General features: G+C 36.8%; 1 protein-coding gene across 1 annotated transcript in view; it reads right to left on the reverse strand.

The window, feature by feature from the left end:
* LOC117317373 (rab3 GTPase-activating protein catalytic subunit-like) overlaps window positions 1-14,643 on the reverse strand; it is a 39,274-nt gene extending 24,631 nt beyond the window's left edge. Inside the window, 10 exon segments of the mRNA XM_033872179.1 lie at window positions 3,068-3,088; window positions 3,717-3,816; window positions 4,210-4,375; window positions 6,433-6,552; window positions 7,600-7,678; window positions 8,490-8,610; window positions 8,612-8,668; window positions 9,813-9,888; window positions 10,489-10,541; window positions 14,530-14,643. Of these exon segments, the coding sequence (XP_033728070.1) occupies window positions 3,068-3,088; window positions 3,717-3,816; window positions 4,210-4,375; window positions 6,433-6,552; window positions 7,600-7,678; window positions 8,490-8,610; window positions 8,612-8,668; window positions 9,813-9,888; window positions 10,489-10,541; window positions 14,530-14,544 (808 nt within the window). The 5' untranslated portion in view covers window positions 14,545-14,643.
* Between the last annotated feature and the right edge of the window lie 6,680 nt (window positions 14,644-21,323).

The raw sequence follows: 21,323 nt of genomic DNA on the forward strand, positions 1-21,323 counted from the left end.
AAATTACCTTGACTATATGTCATTAATAACACTTATAGTAATATTGGTGACCTTGACTACCTGTCAAAAACACTAGTGTCCTCAGTGACCTTGACTACTTGTGAGTGACATCATTAATGACCTTGACTACCTGACATTAATAACACTTATAGTAATCTTGGTAACCTTGACTACCTGTCAGTAGCACTAATGGCCTAAGTGACCTGTACAGCTAGCTGTCAACAACACTAGTGTCCTCAGTGACCTTGACTACCTGTCAGTAACTCCAGTGTCCTCAGTGACCTTGACTACCTGTCAGTAACTCTAGTGTCCTCAGTGACCTTGACTACCTGCCAGTAACACTAGTGTCCTGAGTGACCTTGACTACCTGCCAGTAACACTAGTGTCCTGAGTGACCTTGACTACCTGACAGTAACCCCAGTATCCTCAGTGACCTTGACTATAGCTACCTGTCAGTATAACTAGTGTCCTCAGTGACCTTGACTACCTGTCAGTAACACTTGTGTCCTCAGTGACCTTGACTACTTGTCAGAAACCCTAGTGTCCTCAGTGACCTTGACTACCTGTCAGTATCACTAGTATCCTCAGTGACCTTGACTACCTGACAGTAACCCCAGTATCCTCAGTGACCTTGACTATAGCTACCTGTCAGTATAACTAGTGTCCTCAGTGACCTTGACTACCTGTCAGTAACACTTGTGTCCTCAGTGACCTTGACTACTTGTCAGAAACCCTAGTGTCCTCAGTGACCTTGACTACCTGTCAGTATCACTAGTATCCTCAGTGACCTTGACTACCTCTCAGTAACACTTGTGTCCCCAGTGACCTTGACTACTTGTCAGAAACCCTAGTGTCCTCAGTGACCTTGACTACCTGTCAGTATCACTAGTATCCTCAGTGACCTTGACTACCTCTCAGTAACACTTGTGTCCTCAGTGACCTTGACTACTTGTCAGAAACCCTAGTGTCCTCAGTGACCTTGACTACCTGTCAGTATCACTAGTATCCTCAGTGACCTTGACTACCTCTCAGTAACACTTGTGTCCTCAGTGACCTTGACTACTTGTCAGAAACCCTAGTGTCCTCAGTGACCTTGACTACCTGTCAATAACACTTGTGTCCTCAGTGACCTTGATTACCTGTCAGTAACACTAGTGTCCCAAGTGACCTTGACTACCTGTCAGTAACACGTGTGTCCTCATTGACCTTGACTACCTGTCAGTAACACTAATGTCTTCAGTGACCTTGACTACCTGTCAGTAACACTAGTGTCCTGAGTGACCTTGACTACCTGTCAGTAACACTAATGTCTTCAGTGACCTTGACTACCTGTCAGTAACACTAGTGTCCTGAGTGACCTTGACTACCTGTCAGTAACACTAGTGTCCTCAGTGACCTTGACTACCTGTCAGTAACTCAAGTGTCCTCAGTGACCTTGACTACCTGTCTGTAACTCTAGTGTCCTCAGTGACCTTGACTACCTGTCAGTAACTCTAGTGTTCTCAGTGACCTTGACTACTTGTCAGTAACACTAGTGTCCTGAGTGACCTTGACTACCTGTCAGTAACTCTAGTGTCCTCAGTGACCTTGACTACCAGTCAGTAACACTAGTGTCCTGAGTGACCTTGACTACCTGTCAGTAACACTAATGTCCTCAGTGACCTTGACTACCTGTCAGTAACACTAGTGTCCTGAGTGATCTTGACTACCTGTCAGTAACACTAGTGTCTTCAGTGACCTTGACTACCTGTCAGTAACACTAATGTCTTCAGTGACCTTGACTACCTGTCAGTAACACTAATGTCTTCAGTGACCTTGACTACCTGTCAGTATCACCAGTGTCCTCAGTGACCTTGACTACCTGTCAGTAACACCAGTGTCCTCAGTGACCTTGACTACCTGTCAGTAACTCCAGTGTCCTCAGTGACCTTGACTACCTGTCAGTAACCCCAGTGTCCTCAGTGACCTTGACTACCTGTTGAAATCAACAGATGGAGTTTGGAATATTATCTGAATTTATTGTCAGGAAAGGAGTAGTTGGCCATAATCATCTGGATTTCAAAGCACATGCAAATCATCTTCCCTGTTTTAATTTGCATGTTATTGAATCAATTTAAACACAAATTAATTTACTGACAGAAAACAAATAAGTAGTTAAATAAGTACATCTGAGCACAGTGGCTGAATCAGAGGCTGAAGGATGTTTTTACCTACAAACACTAAATCAACTTACTTACCTATATAATATATAGATATGTAAATTAATTATGCAAATGTTATTTAGTGCCAACAGACACCACTCAGATTTAACTGTATTCTGTTGATGTCCTTTGTTCATGCTGCATTAAATTTTATGGCATTAGAAATCAACGAAATCCTAAAAAGCCAGTCAGCAGTTAGTAATTACCAACGACAAGCAATAACGATCAATTAACAAATTAATGATTACAACAATGATAACGATACTGATCGCAAATAAGATCACGTCCTGATAAACGAGCTGCTCAAATATAGCGTGGATCATAACATGGGGTACATATTTCTGTTTCTTTTGACAATAGACAATCGTAATCAATAAAACATTTTAAAAATGGCCATAAAACCATGAAAACTTCATTATAACTAAATCAAATGTATAGTTTTCATTTTCAGATTTTTATCACATGTAACTTTTCAGATTATGAGCACCGTGACCTCATACACTAATTTAGCAGACATAACTCCCCTAACCTCTATTCACTAATTTAGCTTAGAGACAGGTAACTTTCCAGACAAAAGAGTCCTAACCTCTGTTCACTAATTTAGCTTAGAGACAGGTAACTTTCCAGATTAAGAGAGGTCATGACCTTGGTTCAGTAACTTTCCAGATTAAGAGAGATCATGACCTTGGTTCAGTAATTTAGCAGACATAACTTTCCAGATTAGAGAGGTCATGACCTTGGTTCAGTAATTTAGCAGACATAACTTTCCAGATTAAGAGAGGTCATGATTTAGGTTCACTAGTACTGCAGATGCAGTTGCATCATCATGCATCTGATAATTATGCAAGGAAAAGGGAAGCTCTTACCATTTCCACAACTGTCAACCACTAGTGAAGGGAGACAACTCAGTTTTAAGATAAATTACAATGTTTTCATAATAACTGACACAAACACTGACAAAATCTGCATAAATTATCATAATCTGCATAAATTAAAGTATAGAAATATACCTATTTATTTGCCTTTTTTTTTTTTTTGTAAAAACCCATTCACCTTCATGGCTCACATCTAGTTTCCTCATTTTTACATCACCAACATCATCAGATAACCTTTTGATGTAAAACGCTAATACCAAATGAACTAATAGCGATTATTTGTCAATAGTCTTAGCATTTTAATATAAATAGATGTAAAAATGCAATGAAACATTGAAAGAGTTCTTTATCTTTTCCCCCCTTAGGCAACATGTTGCAAAAACTAACCTACTTCATCCAGAATTTGAATATATTTGTATTTCTTTTGCCAACAAAGTTTGATCAAGTTTTTGTACAGCACTTTTTGAGAGGTCAAATTCACATTGAGAAGATGATAACAGTTGTTGCACTATGTCTAAAACTTATTTCATGAGCTAAAAAAATCCCTTGTATTTGACTTAAAAAATGAAGAATAAAGGATTCAGAAGATTGTAAAAAATTTCACTTTTCAACATCTTGCTATTCATACTTAAAGACTTACCCGGTGGTTCTTGTGGCCAAGGGGAGTTAACCCATTCTTGAAGGAAGTAGGTAAATCGGACAGCAACAGTGACCTTTGGCCTTGGGGTTATTTGTGTAGCCTACAATCAAAGCAGCATTATCTAAATGGCTATAAATTTGAATTTCAGGTACATCACATATACAGAATGATAGAACTGAATTAGAAAAAAGTCAAAACACACTGGCTAATTGGTTACTGCAGAGGTACGTCCAACAGACCGGCTAAATGGTTACTGCAGAGGTACTTCCGACAGACTGGCTAAATGGTTACTGTGGAGGTACGTCCAACAGACTGGCTAAATGGTTATACTGCGTGTTACTATTTATAACATGCAAGTTTAGCTTTAAACACGTCCAACAGACCGGCTAAATGGTTTTACTGCGAAGTACTTTTTATAACTTACAAGATTAGCTTGAAACACGTCAAACAGACCGGCTAAATGGTTATACTATGAAAGTTTTTTATAACTTACAAGTTTAGCTTTAAACACGTCCAACAGACCAGCTAAATGGTTATACTGAGGTGGTACCCTTTGGAACTGTATGACATCAAAGTTGATGGTGGTCCCAGACATCAAACATATCCCAGAATACATCTGTCTCCAAAAGTGCTGGACTTGAACAAACACTGGTACAGGACTGAAATGAAGAAATTCAAATTCTGTCTTTTTTTGCATTTCTGACTCCATTATCACAAAGAAATTGTGAAAATATTTCATCAATATCAAGGATTCTGTAAGTGTCAATCTAGTGCTTTCATTGTTGTAATTGACATTCTATTTTATCTGTACAAAAAACAAAACAAGGCACTCTGATTACATCTTTACAAATCAGATACAGGGAGTTAATTTACATGAACAGTAAATAATTCACTCTATGCTGGAAACTCCAGGGCATGAATTTAAGTTCATACAACAAAACTTATACAGCGAAGTATTGCAAACTATATAATTATACAGAGAAGTGCTGTAAACTTATACAGAGAAGTGCTGTAAACTTATACAGAGAAGTGCTGTAAACTTATACAGAGATGTGTTGTAAACTTATACAGAGAAGTGTAAACTTATACAGAGAAGTGATGTAAACTTATACAGAGAAGTAATGTAAACTTATACAGAGAAGTGCTGTAAACTTATACAGAGAAGTGCTGTAAACTTATACAGAGAAGTGCTGTAAACTTATACAGAGAAGTGCTGTAAACTTATACAGAGAAGTGCTGTAAATTTATACAGAGAAGTGTAAACTTATACAGAGAAGTGTAAACTTATACAGAGAAGTGCTGTAAACTTATACAGAGAAGTGATGTAAACTTATACAGAGAAGTGCTGTAAACTTATACAGAGAAGTGCTGTAAACTTATACAGAGAAGTGTTGTAAACTTATACAGAGAAGTGCTGTAAACTTATACAGAGAAGTGCTGTAAACTTATACAGAGAAGTGCTGTAAACTTATACAGAGAAGTGCTGTAAACTTATACAGAGAAGTGCTGTAAACTTATACAGAGAAGTGTAAACTTATACAGAGAAGTGTTGTAAACTTATACAGAGAAGTACTGTAAACCTTTACAGAGAAGTGCTGTAAACTTATACAGAGAAGTGCTATAAACTTATACAGAGAAGTGTTGTACACTTATACAGAGAAGTGCTGTACACTTATACAGAGAAGTGTAAACTTATACAGAGAAGTGTAGTAAACTTATACAGAGAAGTGTAAACTTATACAGAGAAGTGCAGTAAACTTATACAGAGAAGTGTAAACTTATACAGATAAGTGTTGTAAACTTATACAGAGAAGTATAAACTTATACAGAGAAGTGCTGTAAACTTATACAGAGAAGTGCTGTAAACTTATACAGAGAAGTGTAGTAAACTTATACAGAGAAGTGTAAACTTATACAGAGAAGTGTAGTAAACTTATACAGAGAAGTGTAAACTTATACAGAGAAGTGTTGTAAACTTATACAGAGAAGTGCTGTAAACTTATACAGAGAAGTGTAGTAAACTTATACAGAGAAGTGCTGTAAACTTATACAGAGAAGTGCTGTAAACTTATACAGAGAAGTGCTGTAAACTTATACAGAGAAGTGTAAACTTATACAGAGAAGTGTTGTAAACTTATACAGAGAAGTACTGTAAACCTTTACAGAGAAGTGCTGTAAACTTATACAGAGAAGTGCTATAAACTTATACAGAGAAGTGTTGTACACTTATACAGAGAAGTGCTGTACACTTATACAGAGAAGTGTAAACTTATACAGAGAAGTGTAGTAAACTTATACAGAGAAGTGTAAACTTATACAGAGAAGTGCAGTAAACTTATACAGAGAAGTGTAAACTTATACAGATAAGTGTTGTAAACTTATACAGAGAAGTATAAACTTATACAGAGAAGTGCTGTAAACTTATACAGAGAAGTGCTGTAAACTTATACAGAGAAGTGTAGTAAACTTATACAGAGAAGTGTAAACTTATACAGAGAAGTGTAGTAAACTTATACAGAGAAGTGTAAACTTATACAGAGAAGTGTTGTAAACTTATACAGAGAAGTGCTGTAAACTTATACAGAGAAGTGTAGTAAACTTATACAGAGAAGTGCTGTAAACTTATACAGAGAAGTGCTGTAAACTGTCAGAGAAGTGCTGTACACTTACACAGAGAAGTAGTGTATAATTATACAGATAAATGCTGTAAACTCACCAGCCAGCATTACTCAGGGCTATGGAGACTGAACTCAACAGCAGTTTGATTCGACTTTCACTGTCGATAGCGTCAGACTTACTGGAGGGTGCTATCACAACAAACTCCTGTAAGCCGTACCTGTAATGATATGATCATTTCATCCTTAGGAATAACTCTTATTCAACTTTAGGATACACCCATCTGTCTATATAGGATATTACACACTTTCACCCTTCTGTCTATGTATATCAATTCTATGCTGTTTTAGTTTTAGCTTGATCCTCAGGGTTAATTAGTTTTAGAATATATGTACACTTGTCTTAAATTGATAATACATATATAAGTTAAAAAAAAGATTATCATAAAATTGGAAATTTATACCAGAGTATTAAGTTCAAATAAATATATAATTGACTGGAAAAATTATATCTATGGTGAAAACAGTGTTAAGAAGGTATTGCTAACCAATACTAATCTGGTCAAATAATTGGCATTTGTCAGTAAAGAGATACAGAAAAAGATCTTGACCTTGATATTTTACCTCAGTGTGCATATTTTTGTAAATTGAACATCCAAATTTCATGTAAATCCGTCAATAAATACTTAAGTTATCAGCCGGGAACTAAATTCATGGACAGACAGAGTGATTACTATAGTGCACCTGTATCGCCAATATGGGGCCCTTATAAAGAAACAGTGTATGAAGTTTGAATTTCAAAGGTTGACATAAAAACTTACTGTCTGGAAAGCAAATCTATCTTTAGTCACAGTGACCTAATTCTTTGACCTTTTGACCTGAAATCCCTAGCAAGCAGTTTGAGTTCTATCTGTCCTTTAACTTATTAGTTATTGACTGGAAATGATGATGACAGATGGAATGATAGATAAACAACGGCATTACAGTATCCTCTTCTGGGCCTAGTTGTTCAAAAGGTGATTCACTTAATCACTTGATTAGTGAAAATTTCATTTCTCATTTGTTGCAAAACCTGTCTGTATATCGTCTTGAAATTATGCCAGTTGGAAGAGAACAAAGAACAACAGAATTTCATAAAGTTTTGTCAAGTAAGTTCTACCAGAAACTTTTATATCAAGATTTGAAAAATGTTGTTGAAATCTAGCTAATCACCTTTTGAACAACCGGGCCCAGATCTCAAATCGGGGAGACAGACAAAGTGTACTTACAACCGAGACAGGAAGTGTGCCTTAGAAGGGAAGTCATTCTCGGTATTCATCATATCCATCATCACTGTAGGTATCACGTCTGTAATAAAATCGAAGGTACACCATTACAGGGGCTAAGCTCTCTGTATTATGTTGGTGGACAGTTAAATTTGTTTAGAGGAACAAGGACGTATCTCCAACATGGAGTGCTTAGAAGTAAAGGGTCGTATCTCAAATTTATCAATTTTTAGATTTTATTAAATTACAACTACGAGTGAGATTTTGTAATAGAATTTGTACATTATATAAAATTAAATGGTCTAATTCTGTTAAAATACTACCTGATTTAAAAGAATTAGACAATTTCCATTGATATAAAGTACATATTCTATAAGAAAAACTCAGTCAGAATTGTAATTTATCAAAATAAAAAAATTGATAAATTTGAGATACGGTCCTTTTCTTCTAAGCACTCCATGTTGGAGATACATCCCTGTTCCTCTAAACAAACAGTAGGCAAGGTGGCGGAAGTATTGTATGTCAATAAACAGATGAAACACTGTACATGACCCCACCACCTCTAGATGTTTTCCTGTTACAGGTGGCGGTAGTATCGTGTGACGATAGATAGAAGTATGTACAGGACCCCACCACCTCTAGATGTTTTCCTGTCACAGGTGGCGGTAGTATCGTGTGACGATAGATAGAAGTATGTACAGGACCCCACCACCTCTAGATGTTTTCCTGTCACAGGTGGCAGTAGTATCCTGTGTCGATAGACAGAAGAAGAAGCTCTGTATAGGACCCCACCACCTCTAGGTGTTTTCCTGTCGCAAACTTGATGTTCCTAAAAGCTATAACACAGACTTTAACATAGAAGATCCTAGAAATTTCACCAGGAATTTATTTACCTTCTTTTTCTTCGACCTCCTCAATTTCCTCCCCCTCCTCGTCTGGACTCTGTCTCAGGTCCGGAGTCTGGTCAGGGGAGGAAGCAGGTTTTAAATAGTGATGAGACACCATAAACTTGAAAGTCGGCAAATGTGATCTCTTCCGTTTTCTCTATCCAGGTTCCATTGTTCTGATCAGCCTGAAATAAGAGAAAGCTTGTGTAATGTACAGATATATTTCAGAAATGTAAGTTTTGCTTACAAAAATTTCTCATGTACATGCATGTACACCCTTCAGAGAACAATACATTGGTATCATTAACACTCATTTCCAATTAGCACTATTAAATCAGGACTATTTAGTGACATATATTAACCCTTTTGTAGAATATGATACTTGTACAAGAGGTTTGGTGTATCTAACTTTATTACACGTATAAATAAAATGACATGACCCAGGCATTAAACCCCTCGGGACAGGATGGGACCCTAGGATCAATCCTAGTACTAGAATATTGTAGCTATTCAAGATATGATCTAGGCACTCCAGTCAATCAGGATGTCATACTCACCATGGTGACAGGATGTTGTACTCACCTTGGTGACAGGATGTCATACTCACCTTGGTGACAGGATGTCATACTCACCTTGGTGACAGGATGTCATACTCACCTTGGTGACAGGATGTCATACTCACCATGGTGACAGGATGTCATACTCACCATGGTGACAGGATGTCATATTCACCTTGGTGACAGGATGTCATACTCACCATGGTGACAGGATGTCATACTCACCTTGGTGACAGGATGTCATACTCACCTTGGTGACAGGATGTTGTACTCACTATGGTGACAGGATGTCAAACTCACCTTAGTGACAGGATGTCATATTCACCTTGGTGACAGGATGTCATACTCACCTTGGTGACAGGATGCCCTACTCACCTTGGTGACATGATGTCCTACTCACCATGGTGACAGATGTCCTACTCACCTTGGTGACAGGATGTCATACTCACCATGGTGACAGGATGTCATACTCACCATGGTGACAGGATGTCCTACTCACCTTGGTGACAGGATGTCCTACTCACCATGGTGACAGATGTCCTACTCACCTTGGTGACAGGATGTCATACTCACCATGGTGACAGGATGTCATACTCACCTTGGTGACATGATGTCCTACTCACCATGGTGACAGATGTCATACTCACCTTAGTGACAGGATGTCATACTCACCATGGTGACAGGATGTTGTACTCACCTTGGTGACAGGATGTTGTACTCACCATGGTGACAGGATGTCAAATTCACCATGGTGACAGGATGTTGTACTCACCTTGGTGACAGGATGCCGTGGCTGAACACTGACTAGTTTCCACTCGTGAAGAATTTCTTCCAATCTGGCCACAAACCTAAAACCATGGATGCATGTAATTAGTGTACACAAACCTAAAACCATGGGTTACACAAACCTAAAACCAGTGGCGCACAAATTATGTTACTTGTGACCTTTGACCCAGGGACATTGACCTTTGACCAATGCAAGAGGCATTGCCTTTGGTCAGTTGACTCCATGTTAAATTCCAACAAACATTGTTTCGCAGCTATAGTATCATCACAAAATGATGATAATTAAAAAAAATAAAAATTTGACCTTGATTTTTAACCCAGTGAATTTGATCTTTGACCTGGTAGTTAGATCAGTTGACTTTTTGTTTACTAGGTAAATTGTGACCAACGTTGCTTTATAGTGTCATCACAAAATGTTCATCAATGAAAAAATACAATATTTGACCTTGACCTTGATATTTGACCTCAACGTGTATTTTTGTGAACTGAACATCTTGACCAAACTTCAAGTACACTGTAAACCGGTCGATGAATACTAAAGTTATCATGCTAGGAACAATATTTATGGATGGACGGACAGACAGAACTATTATTATTGTATATTCTGTATATAGGGCGTCTGTATCTCCGATACCAATTCCTAAATATATGACTATACCAACCTCTCCCATTCTGAGGCGGTCGTAAAATCTGTGATTTCAAACACGTCTGCATCCTGAAATAAATTCCAACAGAAACATTGAACAATGTTAAAACACAGGCAATCAAATGTCTGTCACATCAAGAGAGACAGGTTCTTGACACTGGACATCACAAAAAGATTGACTGACAAACATGAATCACAAAATTCAAGATTACCTGACAACCATGAATCACTAAATTCAAGATTAATCGACAACCATGAATGCCATTATGTAAAATTCTCAATTTTTATTTTTGTTTATCTATTTTCATATTAATGTATGTCGGCCCATTGAATGTGTATTATTTGATTAAATATTGAAACTCACTTCCCAAACCAATTTCTGAAAATATTGATGTATGTAACATGTTTATATTGGTTTCATACTATATCAGTCAACAGTCAGTCAAACCCCCCCCCCCCCCCCCCCCCCCCCCCCCACCCCCCCCACCAATGTGTTGGGACCACCTGTATTTATCCCTTCTTATAATAAAATGTATTTTTTTCATAGACTGGACACTTGTTGTTTTATAATTGTTTATATGTTCAAGTTCAAGTTCAAGTTTTATTTTATTTGAGTGTCACATGTCAATACAATACTTGATTAAAAAATGTACATAAGAACAATAAAATACATATTGACATCCAGCCATTATTGGCTTATGAGACACTAATTACGAATAAAATCTATTAAAAGCTATCACTTATGCTATCCGTTATTGTTAAATTATACAATGATTAAAATATATAGATTATCAATGTCACATACTTATTTTTGGAGTTCAGAGACTAACACTAGTCTGTAATAGGTATGGTATTATCAGGCTACACATGAGCCTTGAATTAATTAGTAAATAATTGTACTGCATATTAATGAGCAAATTGCTCATCTTAATAATTAATTAAATTTCACACTGGATATATGAAAGTTACAACTGTACCATCCTATAGTGTGGAACATGGTTAGTCTCCAACCCTCATATATACAAAATACAAGATATTACTTTCAGGAGAATTAAACATACTATAACAATGCTGTTGGTATATATTTCCTGCATTTGTACGTATTAAAAATGGTAGCTGCTAATATAAGCTATCAGAAATGCTATCCATTATCATTGATATCTACAATGATTAAAATCTATCGATTATCATTTTATCAATATCACACTTATTTTGAGGTTCAGAGACTAACATTAGTCTGTAATGGTATTATCAGGCAACATACATCAGCCTTGAATTAAGTAAATACCATAATTGTACCGTATATCAACGAGCAAATTGCTCAACTTAGTAATTAATTAATTCCACAAAAACCATCATGTAGTGTAGAACATGGTTAGTCTCTGGCTAACCCTCATATATTACAGCATACAAGATATTACTTTTAGAAGAATTAAACATACCAGGGTTCACGCAGTATGATACATATACTATAACAATGCTATTGGCATATTTTTCCTGCGATTGTACATGTTAAAAATGGTAGATGCTAGAAAATGTGGCTCTGCACTCTGCATTATACAATTTAACTTTTCTGTATCACTCATATTATCAAAAGAGCCATTTTCCAACTGCATTTTGGTAAAAAGGCTATGCCTGATATCTGAATAAAAATCACAGCTTATTAAAAAAAATATGTGTCACACCTTAATGCACTAATATGGCACTAGGGTAATATATATAGACTACATGTAAACTTGTTGTGCCCCCCGGGCCCTTCCCCCTCCGAATGTACAGGTAATGGACAGAGCCCTTGCAATTGGCTACCTGTGGTTTTTACCTGTACAGCTGTAGTCAACCTTACTTGGCTACCTGTGATTTTTACCTGTATAACTGTAGTCTACCTTACCTGTCAATATGACTGAACTTGTTGTCTTAAAAAATTTGGTCTTATTAAATTAAATTTGTATTTTTATGTATTGAAATAAAATTGTACTTCTAAGTTCTATATTGTCAGCTCAAATCATTTATGAAGTGAGTTGTAAACATGAAAAAAAAAATTACTTACTCAAACAAATTTTAATTTGATGAAAAATTTCAAAATGTTCAACTTAGTAATTGGCAGTAATTTAAAAACAAGAATACATCTAATTCTATGTCTCATCTGTCCCGATTTGTCAGTAAGTAACCCCCACCCCCCAGCCCACAAAAGAAACCCAACAAACCTCACTAATAAACTGATAGTATTGAAACACTAAATGTGTTACTGACATGTGTAAATATTGATTGATTACAAAGAAATAACAAATTCACCTGGAAAGTGAGAAGAAAACAACAAATTAGATATATTTACATTAAACTATCATAGAACTTAAATTGTTCGAAGTTGACCATTAACTAATTTTCAAGTCAGTTGTAATCCCAAAATATGCAAAAATAGGGTGTGATGAGATGTCCATATATTCCAGGTTTGGTCACCAGCTAGAGTGTATCAATACTTTTTGAGAAACTAGACTTAGAGCAAGGGTAAGTAATTTCGCACAGTACGTAAATTCACACACCTGACGATTTTTTGCGTTTTTCCTCCAAGCGGTCGAGGACTGTGTTTTTTGTTTATATGTTGACTAATGGCAACCTTTAGTGGAACATTTGCCGTTTTAAGTACATCTTTTCAAATTAAGTTCGTTTTGAAAACAAATTTTAACTGATACGACTCTCGTCCGATAAAATGGATACCAGATTATCAAATATTTTATTTAAAATAATCCCAGTTGTTGATTGGCATGTGACTTTGCAAATATTTAAGGAAAATATCATTTGATCAGATAATAAACAAAACTTGTTACAAATCCACCAAGTATAACTAATAACAGCGCTGACCTGCAGACACCCAGTCATTTTCACCACCTTGTTTACATTACCTCCGTAGGGAGCGGTCATTATTTAAAGCAAAAATGGCGATAAATTGACACTTTCCAATTTTACATTATTTTGTTTTTAAAGATTTTTTTAATCATATCATTGGGCTTTATCTTAGTTTAGGATGTTGTTTGTCTACAAAATGGTTGAAAACTATTTTTACCAACAAAATTAAAGAAGTTAGATGGGTGTGCGAAATTACGTACCCCCAATCTAACATTTTAGTATAATTTTCCAGCATCCCATCATTAATTACATGAAGCTAAGCACACAAACCTAAACCACAATATAATTGGTATTCCACCCATTAAAAGTATGTGTCTAGCTGTGTATGGTATAAAAAAGGAAAGAAATATTGATACATCTCTACCAGCCAGACAGCTTTTAATGTCAATTGTGCAAAATCATTGTACCATATAGGTTACCTATGATTATCAGTCACCAGGTGTGCCAGTCACAACACCTAGCAAGATCTCCTCCTCTAGACCTATTACTCCCATCCACAACATGCTGTACAGTGATGTACTTAGTTTTGTTTACCTGGCCTAATTAGTTACCTAAGTTTACCTGTCATCATCCTTTATTGTTCTAACCGAACCAGGGACATACCTGACTGAACCAATCAATACATTATCTGCATTGTATATTTGCCTGGACAGATGTCACCCTGGAACTACCCTTAACTGGCCCCTGGGCATGAGCATCGTCGGTTTTACCTGTAACTAACATATCCTCGATACGAGTATAGTACTGTACATTTCTGGGCAAGTTTATTATCAAATGCTGAGAACTTAATCTCAGATAACAAATCAACATTATTGATATAATCATTTTACCTAGCACTACATCCAGCATATTCCCCTGGTGATTCTTGAAGAAAATAAATATCACTATGTACCCTTTGGTCTGGTTCTACTCTAAGGCCTCATGATCAGTTATTACCATACCAAAGAAATCAAACGACTGCAAAATTTGGATCTAAAATGGGCCAGGTGCAATTCTTTTTAGATGCTAACGAAACCACATCGAGTGTTTTTCTTCTCCAGTAAGGTTGCAGAATTAAGATTGAATGTTTAAATAATGTGTACTCTGTGTAATAAATATCACAACAAGAATTCGTGTGGCCATTTACACGTAATCATTTCCTCTGCCTACTTACCTCATCAGCAGCCATGTCGAACCTTTCGGATGCTTGTTTTTCTATTATTCGGAACACCTCGGTCTTTTAAAATCTATGGGTGCGGAGACGGATTGAATAAAAGACAGACGGAACAGTATTTTTTTGCGGACGCTGATTTACGCCCAGAATAATCCTTGTATAACAGTTAAGCTTTGCATTTGAATGGAATTTATTTCATTTACTGTTTAACAGTATACATACTTTTCCTTCTCTTGATAATAATTGTTATTCTTTTTTATTTTTTTTTGCATCGCTTCAAATATGAATGTCTTTTTTTTCTGTGAAGGTAGAATCTAGATCAATACAGAGTTTGTGGAGACAATTCTTTTTTTTTTAGTTCACCACCATCATTCTCGGCCCAATCAACTGTCAAGCTATAGCTATATATTGACAAAGTGTAACAAAGGGGAGTAACTCTGATAGATCAGAATGACCATCAACAGATGGAGGGCTACTTTTTCACCAACATTTTTTTCGGCATAGCCGTCTAATTTTGTTTTGGCCCCGGATATGACGCGACAGGTGGCGTTATTGGTCAAGATGAAGTATGTGATTGGTCAATGTAGCAGTCAATGCAAAATGCAGATATGCAGTTAAAAACGAAACAAAGTTAAGATTGAATGCAAGCTGAATAAGTGGATGCATCTTTTCAAATGACATATTAATGAAATCATATTCCTGATTCAAATGCAGTCTTATTATTACCAAACATGATTCAAACTGATCTAATTTTGTTATCCGTGCTGAAACGCATTAGTTCGTTGATTTATTTCACCTGCGGTATTATAACCACCAGCATTAAAACTATGCCGTTTATCTTTTTTAAAGATATTTCTTGTTTCGTCTGTGGTGACCTGTCCTCCAGTCCGTCTGTCCATAAACAATTCCTGTTACAACATTCCTCATAAAGTACTGTAAGGATCGTTCTCATTTTTTTTTCGACATAGCCGTCTAATTTTGTTTTGGCCCCGGATATGTCAATGCAAAATGCAGATATACAGTTAAAAATGAAACAAAGTTAAAGGGACCTCACGGTAAACCAATATTTATTTTGTATTTTTCATCATATTATTGGGTATATCTTTTTAAAAAATAACCTTCTGAACAATAACCATTCGAATTCGATGATGTAGGCCTATGTACATAAAAACATCAATTATCAATTATTAAAAGGTTATCAAACAATCTAAATATGCAAAAATTTTGTGACATATACGATAAACGCATGTGCACAACAAACTAAAACACATGGAAACAAAAATGGCTTCCAATGTGAATCGACTGCGGTTGAAAACGATAACAGCTTCCGCAATGAAGAGAATAATAGGAAAATGGGTCAAACACAATCCTAGAATTAAACTTGGGAAGCAGTACAATAGACTGTAACAGTTCAAACATGAAAACAGCAGTAATACGGACGCCGCTCGTATTCTGCTTGATTGTTTGATAGTAGGTCATGACAATCTCGGTAATATTTACACAAACTCGGTAAGATTTCCACAAACTCGATAAGATTTCCACAAACTCTGTAATGGTTCCACAAACTCGGTAATATTTATACAGTCTGTACCAGTACATCGCTACTGTCACTATACTGTATGAACAATGTTTACACTTATTTACACATAAATATGTGTGCCGTAATAATATATACAGAACATGTTATTTAACATTTAAACCACTGTATAATATCGTTATCCAACTAACCCAGATGGAATATATATATCGCCTTGTAAACTATCGTGTGTTTGTGCTGCCACGATTTCAAAACAGTCATGTAATGATTTAAAAATAATTTCCGCGCTAAATTTAGAGGGGGATTCCCAACTAAATCGAGTGATCAAGCTGGACATAGGGATTGACTGTGAACATTGGGACAGCACAGAAACACATTCAGTGAAAATTGCAACGTTTTTACCTTGATGTCCCTTTTAAATTGAATGCAAGCTGAATAAGTGGATGCATCTATTCAAATGACACATTTGCAGTCTTATTATCACCAAAAATGATTCAAACTGATATAATTTTGTTATCCGTGCTGAAACTGCGCATTTATTAATTACAATGTAGTTCGTTAACTTATTTCACCAGTAGTTTTACATTATAACCACCAGCATTAAAACTATGCCGTTTATCTTTTTTGAAGATATTTCTTGTTTGTATTAATTTTATTTTTTCAAGTTTTTCAGCAAAGTATAATACAAAAATATAACAGCATACACTCGCACATGAAATCATCATCATCATCATCATCATCATCATCATCATCGTCATCATCATCATTCAATATAACATCATTTCCATGCTATACATTCACTTACACGTGCTAATTCATAATTATTTGACATAGTGACCAAAATCACTATCGTCATCACACCTATACATACATAATTAAGTCATCATCGTCATCCTCAACCTCATCATCATCATCATCATCATCATCGTCGTCATCATCATCATCATCATCATCATCAGTTCTCAAATTTTATATGAAGGTTTCCCATGGTCCCTATAAGTTGTGCATTTACATATTGAATTTTGAGACTAAATTGTCGAAAACATATTGAATTTTGACAGGTTAAAAATTGTTACCTTTATTCCACTATATCAAGTGAGAAAGTACTGTATGGATCTTTCTAATGTAATCTGAACTGAATGACCAGTGAGCTGATGTAATGATCTGATCAATGCCAATCATCCATCAACTGATACAGTGTTTACAGAGTCAAAGTCTAGATAACGAACATCTATTTTTAATTAGATTGCTTTTCCTCAAATCACTACTTGTCATGAAGGAGTGAATGGATGTTGACCAAATTTGGTCGGAAACATCTATGGGGAAAAGGGAACAAATTTTGTATAAATGGTGGGAAAGTCTCATTGGGAAAATAAAAGGAATATAAAATACTTTATTGAGCTTGACCAAGTCTTTTCCCTTTGCTGAAGAGGTATAAAAAGGGGGTATAGCTCCTCAGAAGCCTTAGGGTGGCCCGATCCCAACAAGGGAAATAGAGCAAATTCTTTAAAATCAACGTTCTTTGGTAATAATGAAAGGATTTGGTCCCTATGTGGTCTGAAGCATCCTTTGCTGAAGAGGAACTAATTTTGTATAAATTGTAAGTCTGACTCACCAGGGGCCTGAGGGGCAGATCCCATTAGGGAGAATATCGCAAATTCTTTTAAATCCTAGCGCTTCTTCTGTAGAAATATAGAGAGTTTTGCCATAATCAAAGTTTCAAAACTGCAAAATTCAGGTAAACGATACATGCCTTCTGGGCCTCTTATTTCTGTGTACATATGTAAATGCAAAATGCCTGTTTTTGTAGATGTTGAATATGTATGTTTTGGTGGAGGCGGATGACAGGTTTTTTTGTTGGGTTGGACAATGTGTGTTTTCATGGGGGTGGATGATGTATGTTTTGGTGGGGGTGGATATTGTGACGTGTTTTGGTGGAGGTGGACAATGTGTTTTTGGTGGAGATGGAATGATGCTTTTTTTCAAGGTTGAAGATGTGTGCTGTGTGGAGGTGAATGGTGTGCCTTTTGTCAAATTCATGTTTTGGTAGAAGTAGAAAATGTCTGTTTTTGTTGAGGTTGATGATTTTGACTTCTTTTTATTTACTGCTTTTATATCAACTTAATGTTTCCTTAACTGCACAGCTGGCTCTCTAAGCGGAAATCCTATCACAGATTTTCTCTTGTAACTAAAAACTTCCTCACATGTCAAAAGAAGCAGTAAGTGTATCTGCTATTCAACTGATACCAACATCTGTGTGGAAACCTATTCCACTGATACCAACATCTGTGTGGATATCTATTCCACTGATACTAACATCTGTGTGGAAACCTATTCCACCGATACCAACATCTGTGTGGATATCTATTCCACCGATACCAACATCTGTGTGGATATCTATTCCACTGATACCAACATCCGTGTGGATACCTATTCCACTGATACCAACATCTGTGTGGATACCTATTCCACTGATACCAACATCTGTGTGGATACCTATTCCACTGATACCAACATCTGTGTGGATACCTATTCCACTGATACTAACATGTGTGGATACCTATTCCACTGATACCAACATCTGTGTGGATACCTATTCCACTGATACTAACATCTGTGTGGATACCTATTCCACTCATACCAACATCTGTGTGGATACCTATTCCACTGATACTAACATCTGTGTGGATATCTATTCCACTGATACTAACATCTGTGTGGATACCTATTCCACTGATACTAACATGTGTGGATACCTATTCCACTAATACCAACATCTGTGTGGATACCTATTCCACTGATACCAACATCTGTGTGTATACCTATTCCACTGATACCAACATGTGTGGATATCTATTCCACTGATACCAACATCTGTGTGGATACCTATTCAACTGATACTAACATGTGTGGATATCTATTCCACTAATACCAACATCTGTGTGGATACCTATTCCACTGATACTATGTGTGGATATCTATTCCACTGATACCAACATCTGTGTGGATACCTATTCCACTGATACCAACATCTGTGTGGATACCTATTCCACTGATACCAGCATATGTGTGGATACCTATTCCACTGATACCAACATCTGTGTGGATATCTATTCCACTGATACCAACATCTGTGTGGATATCTATTCCACTGATACCAACATCTGTGTGGATATCTATTCCACTGATACCAACATCTGTGTGGATACCTATTCCACTGATACTAACATCTGTGTGGATATCTATTACACTCATACCAACATCTGTGTGGATACCTATTCCACTGATACCAACATCTGTGTGGATATCTATTCCACTGATACCAACATCTGTGTGGATATCTATTACACTCATACCAACATCTGTGTGGATACCTATTCCACTGATACCAACATCTGTGTGGATACCTATTCCACTGATACCAACATCTGTGTGGATACCTATTCCACTGATACCAACATCTGTGTGGATACCTATTCCACTTATACTAACATGTGTGGATACCTATTCCACTGATACCAACATCTGTGTGGATACCTATTCCACTGATACCAACATCTGTGTGGATACCTATTCCACTGATACCAACATCTGTGTGGATACATATTCCACTGATACCAACATCTGTGTGGATATCTATTCCACTGATACTAACATCTGTGTGGATACCTATTCCACTGATACCAACATCTGTGTGGATGATTATTCCACTGATACCAACATCTGTGTGGATACCTATTCCACTGATACCAACATCTGTGTGGATACCTATTCCACTGATACCAACATCTGTGTGGATACCTATTCCACTGATACCAACATCTGTGTGGATACCTATTCCACTGATACCAACATCTGTGGATACCTATTCCACTGATACCAACATCTGTGTGGATACCTATTCCACTGATACCAACATCTGTGTGGATACCTATTCCACTGATACCAACATCTGTGTGGATATCTATTCCACTGATACTAACATCTGTGTGGATACCTATTCCACTGATACCAACATCTGTGTGGATACCTATTCCACTGATACCAACATGTGTGGATATATATTCCACTGATACCAACATCTGTGTGGATACCTATTCCACTGATACTAACATCTGTGTGGATACCTATTCCACTGATACCAACATCTGTGTGGATACCTATTCCACTGATACCAACATCTGTGTGGATACCTATTCCACTGATACTAACATGTGTGGATATCTATTCCACTGATACCAACATCTGTGTGGATACCTATTCCACTGATACCAACATCTGTGTGGATACCTATTCCACTGATACCAACATCTGTGTGGATACCTATTCCACTGATACCAACATCTGTGTGGATATCTATTCCACTGATACCAACATCTGTGTGGATACCTATTCCACTGATACCAACATCTGTGTGGATATCTATTCCACTGATACTAACATCTGTGTGGATACCTATTCCACTGATACCAACATCTGTGTGGATACCTATTCCACTGATACCAACATCTGTGTGGATATCTATTCCACTGATACTAACATGTGTGGATATCTATTCCACTGATACCAACATCTGTGTGGATACCTATTCCACTGATACCAACATCTGTGTGGATACCTATTCCACTGATACCAACATCTGTGTGGATATCTATTCCACTGATACCAACATCTGTGTGGATACCTATTCCACTGATACCAACATCTGTGTGGATACCTATTCCACTGATACCAACATCTGTGTGGATATCTATTCCACTGATACCAACATCTGTGTGGATATCTATTCCACTGATACCAACATCTGTGTGGATATCTATTCCACTGATACCAACATCTGTGTGGATACCTATTCCACTGATACTAACATCTGTGTGGATATCTATTACACTCATACCAACATCTGTGTGGATACCTATTCCACTGATACCAACATCTGTGTGGATATCTATTCCACTGATACCAACATCTGTGTGGATATCTATTACACTCATACCAACATCTGTGTGGATACCTATTCCACTGATACCAACATCTGTGTGGATACCTATTCCACTGATACCAACATCTGTGTGGATACCTATTCCACTGATACCAACATCTGTGTGGATATCTATTCCACTTATACTAACATGTGTGGATACCTATTCCACTGATACCAACATCTGTGTGGATACCTATTCCACTGATACCAACATCTGTGTGGATACCTATTCCACTGATACCAACATCTGTGTGGATACATATTCCACTGATA

This window comes from Pecten maximus, chromosome 19, assembly GCF_902652985.1.
Source record: "Pecten maximus chromosome 19, xPecMax1.1, whole genome shotgun sequence".
NCBI classification, from domain to species: domain Eukaryota; kingdom Metazoa; phylum Mollusca; class Bivalvia; order Pectinida; family Pectinidae; genus Pecten; species Pecten maximus.